This window comes from Pyrgilauda ruficollis, unplaced genomic scaffold, assembly GCF_017590135.1.
Source record: "Pyrgilauda ruficollis isolate IOZ18807 unplaced genomic scaffold, ASM1759013v1 scaffold217, whole genome shotgun sequence".
Taxonomy (NCBI): domain Eukaryota; kingdom Metazoa; phylum Chordata; class Aves; order Passeriformes; family Passeridae; genus Pyrgilauda; species Pyrgilauda ruficollis.
This window is the reverse complement of record NW_024521095.1, coordinates 239,323-247,695: the sequence shown is the minus strand read 5'-3', so window position 1 is coordinate 247,695 and position 8,373 is coordinate 239,323. Positions and strand designations below refer to the sequence as shown.

At 50.2% G+C, this 8,373-nt stretch overlaps 1 protein-coding gene across 1 annotated transcript; it reads right to left on the bottom strand.

Moving 5' to 3' along the window:
* Positions 1–452: 452 nt before the first annotated feature.
* ENOPH1 (enolase-phosphatase 1) lies at positions 453–8,312 on the bottom strand. Its single transcript, XM_041468302.1, has 6 exons — positions 8,144–8,312; positions 5,133–5,234; positions 4,082–4,284; positions 3,031–3,163; positions 2,640–2,763; positions 453–1,613 (listed from the first exon to the last, which is right to left on the bottom strand). The coding sequence occupies exons 1-6, from the start codon at positions 8,225–8,227 to the stop codon at positions 1,474–1,476; spliced, it is 786 nt and encodes a 261-aa protein (XP_041324236.1). The 5' UTR covers positions 8,228–8,312; the 3' UTR covers positions 453–1,473.
* Positions 8,313–8,373: the final 61 nt, after the last annotated feature.

The window sequence follows — 8,373 nt, the reverse complement described above, 5'->3', positions numbered from 1 at the left end:
TCTTCATTGTTCTTTACCCATCAGCCTCCCTCAACAGGGACAGCTGTAGGTGTAGATCAGAGCTCAGGAAGGCAGCAAGCACCTCCTGTATTTTGGCTGGCTGTGAGGGCAAGACACCCGTGCATGAAGTGCCAGCAGCAGGGAATGGGGAAACAGGATTTCAGACAGGAGTTTCAGACTGCCTCTGACTCCACTACTACCAGGTATAACCCACCTGTGGCTCTCACTCCTGCACTGAGCCACAACTGAAATCCGAAAATGGTCAGGGAGGTAGTACAGCTTCCTCAGCAGGACAAGGCTGCTGCCTTAAAGAAGGGACTGGGGAAGGTGAAAACAGCAACACAGTGTTCAAAGTTTGGAAATAAAATAATAAAATTTGCCTTTTAGGTGCTGGGATCACTGGTGCTAAGACAGGAAGGCTAAATGCCATGATGGAGTGAACACAATGAAAGCAAAGTTGTGTTTTTATTTACTACATTAGGAAAAGCTCCATGACCTACATTGGCACAATTCAGGTAAGATGAAAAGGTCAGGGGTTTAATTCTCATCAAATGCAGCAGGATGTCTGCCCTCAGGAGCAGTTTGTCAAGGTTTTCTCACAGCTGACCACTGCTATGAATGTGTGACTGGGTGATCTTGCCTGGAGGAGGAGCTCTGTGGGTCAGTGCTGAGATACTTCAGAAATGCTGTCAAGCTGACTTTGGGGTTCAGACAGTTGCATCCCATAGCCCAGCACCATGATGCAGCCGTGAAGTGTGTCCAGAATTTAATTTTTAAAGCTGTATTTATGTATACTCGACTTCATTCTGGGTAGGCTGGCTGTGGAGCTCTAAGCAGCTTCCATATGCAAGTTGTACTGTTTTGTACCTAGAGCTGCTGCAGACACAGCCAAGATACACACTGCTCCTTGTCTAAAGAGCCTGCCTCCAGCAAGGGCTAGCTTTTTCTGTGGCAGCCCACTCCTACTGTTTTATAGCCCACAGTTGGCATTTCCCTTTGGGAATCCTAACTGTGAATGTTTTTGACTTAGCCAGAACTTCTGTCTGCAAGGATAAGCTCACATATCCCGCCATGGTTCCCAGCGCTCCCTCTGGGACAAGGGGACATAAACCTTGTTTGCAGACTGCTTCTAAAAATGACAGAGCTCTTGGTGGGGCATCTCAGCACCAGATTTCAGTGGATGAGTTTGAAGGAAGTATTCCCTTAGCTAACTGCTAGCCAGGAAAGGGGAGGAACAGCAGGGCTCATAGGTGCTGCTCACTGCTCCCTGCCCTGTTCCCAGCTCCAGCTGGCAGCAGGCCTCTGTCCTACTGCACAAGGGACCCCACACCATACTCTCCATCCATACCTGCCTGCACGAGGCCCAAGACATAATGTGGATTTGGTTTGAAATTCTGATTATGGACAAAATGACCTAACATTTCACAAGGACAATTAGGTGAAGCACAGTCTTTTGTGCGTGCACCGCTTTCCCTAAGTGGAGGAAGGCAAGAAAAGTTCGGTGAAAGACGAGATGAGGCTGTAATAGGATTTCTCATCGTCCGTCAGTCCTGCGTTGCCCGGTCTGATCACCACAGCCACGTGAGTGTCCGCCTCCTCGGCCGCATTGGCTTCTGAAACAAACAGAGTGGGGACAGTGAAGGTGACAGCTGCTTTCTGACCTCTTCACAGCAGGGGCCCTAAGGCTCGAGGGTGCCCCAAAACACGCGAGTGCTTCTAAAGGCTGAGACTGAGAAAGCAGCGTTTGCACTGGCAGGGCTCTAGAGAGGAACCAGCTCCTGGCAGACCTGCTGTGGATGGCTGTAGCTGCAGGAATGGACAGGAGCTGGCTGCCTCACCATCCCCTCCCCTCTGCCAGCTGATGGCTGTCCAAGGCTCCTTGCAGGCAGCACACACCATCAACTTCATTCCAGCTCCATCAGCTGAATTCTTGTCATAAGGCTGTGGTCAGCCTATGGCATTTGTGAGTCAAACAGCCCCCTCCCCCAGTCACTTGTCACAAGCTTCTTTTTGCTCCCTGAGCACAAAAGGCCACTGGAAGATGATCCAGGGAAAAGGAGGTAACTACAAGCTCCCACCAGCTCTGCTGCCAAGGCTGGGAAGAAGGTAAGGACTAACTCTCGGGGAGTGAGCTGGCTCAGACTGAGACCCAGTGCTATTTCTGCCAGAAAGATGTTTCCAGCTAAAACAGGAAATGAAGGTAGCTTCTCAAGCCTGGCTTTCCATGAGTCAAGTCCTGGCAACCTGAAGCAATGTTTTCCTGCTGCCAAACACAACCTAACCGTAAGTGACACAAAGTACCAGCCACGTAGCAACACAGCAAACACCATCATTTCCCCTGAGCACTGGCCAAACCACTGACCCTGTTTGTAAAGGGGCCGTGCTTCAGCTCTGCTTCAGCACTCTCTCCTTCCTGGCTGGTGCAAAGGCAGGTTTTCTACTTGACCTATTTTCCCTCATTGCAGCGCTCCACACGGACATCCCACTGCTGTGTGCAAGCCCGGGTGTGTGATGGCAGCAGCTAGAGGGAAGGTGCTGAAGCATTTCTGGGGTGCTTGTGAGAAGGCAGCAGCACACCTCCGAAGAGCACCTGCCTCCCCTGCACAGGTGAGAGCCAGTAGGACTGGCAAGTCACATACCTCGAGGGACATCGGTCAGGAAGAGGATGTTGTTGGTGGCACACCCAATACTGGCAGCAATCCTCCTGTAGCTCTCACTTTCTACCTTGGGGCCTATTTTGGTATCAAAGTGGCCATCGAAGAGCTGAAAGAAAGAGAAGCACAGGCCATTGCTGAGTGCCACCTGAAGAGCAGGGATAAACTTCCCTCCCTCCCTTTCTGCCACAGTAACAAGGGGTCGGTGCAGCCAGGTTTCACAGTCAACTGCTTGAGCTGAATTTCCATGGATCAAACACACTACCCCGCCTTCCTGTCACAGAATTCATTCACAAAGTGTTACAGCAAGGGTGGTTGTGGGAAGGGAGTGCTCTGCAGGGGGAGAAGCTGTAAGGAAGGTGGTAAGGTTATCTACCTCTAGGATATCACCTTCTGTAGAGTATCCAAACAGAAGCTTCTGGGCTTCCACGCTGCCTGAAGAGTAGATATAGACCTTCATCCCTGCTTCCCGCCACTTCCGGATGGCTGGAACAACGTCCTCGAAGATTCTGGAACAAAACAGGGCAGCAGGTAAGGGCAAACCCAGAGGCACCTGGAGGGACATCATTAGCAAGGCACTGTAACAATTTGTTTTGTCCCATTAGTTTGCAAGGGGACTTCATTTTCAGTCTGCTCAGGGCCCAGAACCAGAAGGTCTCTTCCAGCAGCAGGTGATGAAGAGCCAGGCAAGGAGATTTTAGAGATCTCACTCCTTGAATGCAGCCAAGAAGGCAGCTTTCTCCACAGTTTTTGGGTCACTGTAAGACAATTTAGCCTTGTTTCTAAAAACAAAACCAACAGGATATGTGTCTCTCTTGACTTGTTTTTGGGTTTTCTTTCTCTAGTGGATGTTTACATTTTTCTGTCAGCTCATTTTCTTCTTCCTCGTTCCTCATTTGGCAAAACACTTTGTGAATTTATAGGTTTGTTTTACTTACTTAGAGACCTGAAATGCACAGTTTAACCAAGCATCTCTTATATAAGAAGATCAACCTTAATTTCAGTTGTCCCTACTTATGCACTCCTGTGTTGTGGCTGAAACATAAAGAAGAACCTGAAGACAAAAAGAAGTGGAAAGGCAGGAAACACACAGGTAAAAGACAGAGCAGAAGGAAACAACTGAAAGGGTTTGACCCTGCAACCCTGGCTTGTTTATACTTGTTCCAAAATATGAGTGTAATTTGGGATAAAAAATGCAAGACAGAGAACTACAAGAAGTGCCTCATACTTGTGCCTTACTCTCGGTTTACCAAGAAATCTCTCAAATATTGGCTTATCTGCTGAGCTAGTGATGTTACTTGTATTTGTAAGTGAGGCTGTTCCCAGGAATAGCTTATGCAGCTCTTCTGCTAATAAACTTTCAGGAAAGATGCCCCCCACACCTGCCCCCGAGGAGGGGGCACACAACTACTCACACAATTACTCACTCTCCTTTGACGTGCCCGGTGGCATAGGCTGCCCTCCACATGTGGCCCTGCAGCTGCTTCAGTGCCGTGGTTTTCCTGTCCAGGGACATCTGCCAGTGCACGTTGTCCACAACGGCCTGGATGACGCGCTCCAGCTCCTCTTCCCCGCTGCCGCTCTCCAAAGGGATGGGCACGGCCCCATCCAGGCTGGAGTCCTCCTGAGCCTGCAAAGTGGCGTCAGAGCACGGTGTTAGCAATGCCAAGGCTGTGGGTCTGGTCCCTGCACGGGCTGTTCAGAGTTGGGCTTGCTGATCTGTGCAGGTCCCCTCCAACGCAGACTATTCTGTGATTCTGTGCAGTCATCCATGATAAAAAGAGGGGAGGGAAGAGGTGGAGCAATTTCCACACCTCTAATGTAGGAAAGTGATCTAACACCTGCATCCATGCACTCCTGTGCAGGACACTGCTTGAACTGCTCTTCACACAAGGGTTACAACATTGTCTGAATGCTTTTCTAAACAGAAAATTGAGGCAAGTTTAGAAATACTTGCTTGGATTGTGCTTTCCAAACCAAACAATTAGCGTTACTGTAGCTGTATTGTAAATACTCTAATGAGAACTATGCTTGATTAAGTACTTAATGACTGTAATTAAGGCAAAGAAGCAAATGCATGTGTTGGCCACAAGTTTCAAATTGATTCTGTGTCCCTCTACAGAGGCAGCATCCACTGCCCTGTGTGGAACAAGTGCTCTCCCGTGCCCCTGTGCTGCTTCCCAAGAGACGTTTGGATTCAACAAGAGAAGGGCACAGACCAGGCAAAAAGCTGGAAAGTCTTGGCTTAACAGCTGCCCAGGAGCTGTGAAGACCAAGGTGAGCTGAAGGAAGCTGCTGCCTGCCAAGCCCAACCCCAGGCTTTGGATAGGGGAGAATCCAACCTTCAAGGCAACTGGCTTCCATGGATGAGGGCCAAGAGATAGGGACAAATGTGGGGTGACCGGGAGAGCCTGAGTGACCTGAAGCCTCAGGCATGCCATGAAAATGCAGAGACACGGAATTTCTCTGTTACTTAACCTGCTTCCTCAGAAGTCCGACATCCCGCTGGCACTCCTCCTCCTCCCAGTGAGCACGCAGATACTCCTTCACGTTGTCTTTGATGTAAGGGAACAAGGTCTCCTGGCAGAAAAAGAGGCTGCTCCTGTAAGCTGGCAGAGGTAAGGCTGACTGGCTTTTAAAGGAACCATTCACACGTGCTGCTGTGTACAGTTATTTCCCCCAAATTTAAGCTTCCCTGAAGTGCTGCAGCTGGTGAAATTTCCTGCCAAGGGTGTCTACCTGGTCGCAGGACTGAGCCAGCCTCAGGCCAGGATCAGTGCAGGTGGATTTTTTTACACAAATGTTTACATAGCTGAAACTTGTAAAGCCTTCGATGGAAAAGTGGGTGATAACTTTTCCTGGGCTTGCCAAAAAATGTCTCAAATGGCACAAGTGACCCCACATTCCCACCAGCTGAGGAGTACAAGGCTGACAATGTATGTACTCTGAACAGATAAGTTATGCTATTGTATTCTTGATGGGCACTTGTCCTAGCAAAGGTCATTCTGAAAACACGTCTCAACCTCTCCCCAAAGCTAGAGGACCTTTTAAAATGAAAAGCCTGGTCTGGTGACACTGAACTCCCGAGGACAGTCTTGCCAATGAAATTAAACAGGGTTTGGGAAAAGCGCCACATGAAAATTACAAACCTTCACAGAGATCCCAAGGGCAATCAGAAATAATTACAAATTGCTCTCATTAGTGGTGTTCATGAGTCAGAAGCCACAAGCAGCCACCGTGCATCTCCAGGCACAGGAAAAGCCTCAGGTCAAGGAGAAGGAGAGGGAAGTCCTTCCTTTGGGTAGAGAACTGAGCTTTTCTTAACTGGGAAAAAAATAACCTGAACTCACCTCTCCTCAAAAAATGGCCCATAGGTCTGTCATCTTTAGCTTGTTACTGAATTAAGAAAGCAGCAGTCCTGAGATTGTGATGTGGTGGCAGAACTGCAGGATTTTCTATTGCTCTAATACTGTGTTTTCCATCTTGTATATTTTAAAAACAATGCAGATTGCTTTAAGAATTACCACAAACTTGCCTAAGGAAATCAAAAGCCTTGTAATGCCCCCAGTTACTCTCATTTCCTTTATTCAAACTATCTTTTAAATCCGAGGAAATTAAAGAGGAAATGCACTGGGAAATGCAGCTGACCTGCTGGCTTGGTTTAATCTCCTTTACAACTCACATGTCAAAAGGACCCAATTGTTTTTCAAAAGCAGTGCTTCATACTCTTGTGCTGGCTAAGAAAAACTCCCAAACTGACTCTGAAAGATCAGTGGATCCTGTGATTTGGGAGATTTTAAAAGGGTAAAAGTCTTGGCAAGTGCATAAGTCTGTGAACTAAGAGGGGACACCCACGTGACAGCTGGAGTAGTGGACAGCTAGTGAGACAGATGGTTTATGGATGCCAAGAGTGATCCCAGTCAATGATGTACTAAGTTTAATAGGCCATGAGTCTGTGTGGAAGAAAGACTCCAAATACTCTCTTTTCTAGTATCTTTCCTTAATCCACCCATCAACTGACTCATTCTACTTCCTTACTTTGCAGATTCAGTAATTCTAACATTAGAGAAAGGATTAAATAAAATCATCTAATATTGAAGAATAAAGTGTCCATTGAACCATCAAAGGCAAAGGACTTTTCAAAGGCAAATAGAGGTTAACTGAAAGGCCAAATGAACTAACTTGTTCCAAGCATTTTCAGGATTTCCATCAAACTGAATTTTATTGAGAATCGAAACTCATTTGGCCTCCCTGCAACAGAAAGACTTTGGGTGGAAACCCAAAGTCTCAGGTGCATGGCATGTTGTTTGCACAACTGCAAAACGGCTTTGAAGTGGACAGAAACAACTTAGTTGCTCTGTTAGATGTTTAGTAAGAAACCTGAGCTGTCCAAACTGTTTGAACGGAAAGGTATTGAGGGCAAGGGGACAGCTGTAATGCCACCTAGGCCTGAAGTTTTATCAAGAGCACTGGAAGAACATGGACAGGAAAGATGTAGGTCATGCTGTTCATCTGTTAGACTGTGTTAGCAGAAGCCTCTAGAAAGCCAGGCAGGAGCCTTCAGCTGCCATGTGGGTCACAAAGCACCTTTGTAAGCCACTGGCTGCAAAGATCCACCCAAAACTATAATGTCTCACGGAGAAATACGGGATAATGAACGGCAGGAGAAGGGACATACATGCGAGCAAGCCGCTCCCTCCTGCCAACCAAAGCCTCCCGGAGAGGAGGGACCCCGGCTGTCACAATCTGCGGCTCTCCAAGCGCCTGTGACTCGCAGGCTTCCCAGTCCCCTCGGTTCTGCACCTAAACCAGCATTTCCCGCAGTCTTAAGCTTTTTCCTAGGCAAGGGAAGGCACGCGTGCATTGGCTGTCCCTCCAGTCCCCGTGGCGAGCGCTCCGTGTGTCCCTGCGCTGCCCTCCCGCACGGCTGGACACGCTGCCCCGGCACACCGCACCGGCCTCCCGAAGGGAAAATGCAGCGGATAACGCCGAGAATTATCGACTACTGCAAACTGTGAATTACCGACATTAAGGCCAAGAAGCACCGTACTTCAAAGAGCTCGCACCCGAGGCTCTCTGCAGAGCCGGGTGCGGTGCTGCAGCTCCAGCCATCCAAGGAACAGCGATGCTCGAGGCCTTTTCCGGGATGAGGCTGTGAGCACTCCAAGTGCCCTATATCCATCCATGCAACAATCCCTGCCCTGCCCGAACCTCCGCGGCAGTGCCCTGCTCCCCAGCCCACCGCAGGGCGGCCGATCGGCAAGACAAGGCGGATTTTCTCGCATTATTCGGAAAAACGCAGAAAATGGGTCACGGCTTTCGTTCCCGGCGGCACCTCGGCCTGCCTTGAGGCGAGCTGCCAGAGCGGGGAGGTCACGGTACGAAGGGCGATGCTACGGGAGCCCCCGCGACGCCAGGGCTGGGGGGTCGCGACAGGAGCGGCGATGCTACCGGAGCCCCCCGCGGGGCCGGCGGACACCGGCTCTCACCTGGACGAAGGCGATGGGGGTGGTGGTGCCCTCGATGTCCAGCAGGATGGCGCGCACCTCCGCCGGCACCGGCAGCACGCCCATGGCAGCGGCGGCCGCGGCGGCACGTGGGGCGCACCGGGGACGCGCGGCGGCGGCGGGGAGGCCCGGCCCGCGCGATGGCGGCCGCTGGGCGGCTGCTGCAGCCCCGCCGCGAGCCGCTGGGGGCGCTGCGGCGCCGGGCGGGAGGG

Coding starts and splice junctions, on each gene's coding strand:
- ENOPH1 (XM_041468302.1), bottom strand. CDS start 8,227: ATGGGCGTGCTGCCGGTGCCGGCGGAGGTGCGCGCCATCCTGCTGGAC. Junction 3,164..4,081: donor ACCGGGCACGTCAAAGGAGA/GTGAGTAATTGT, acceptor GTTTTGTTCCAG/AATCTTCGAGGACGTTGTTC. Junction 2,764..3,030: donor CAGAAGGTGATATCCTAGAG/GTAGATAACCTT, acceptor TCTTTCTTTCAG/CTCTTCGATGGCCACTTTGA.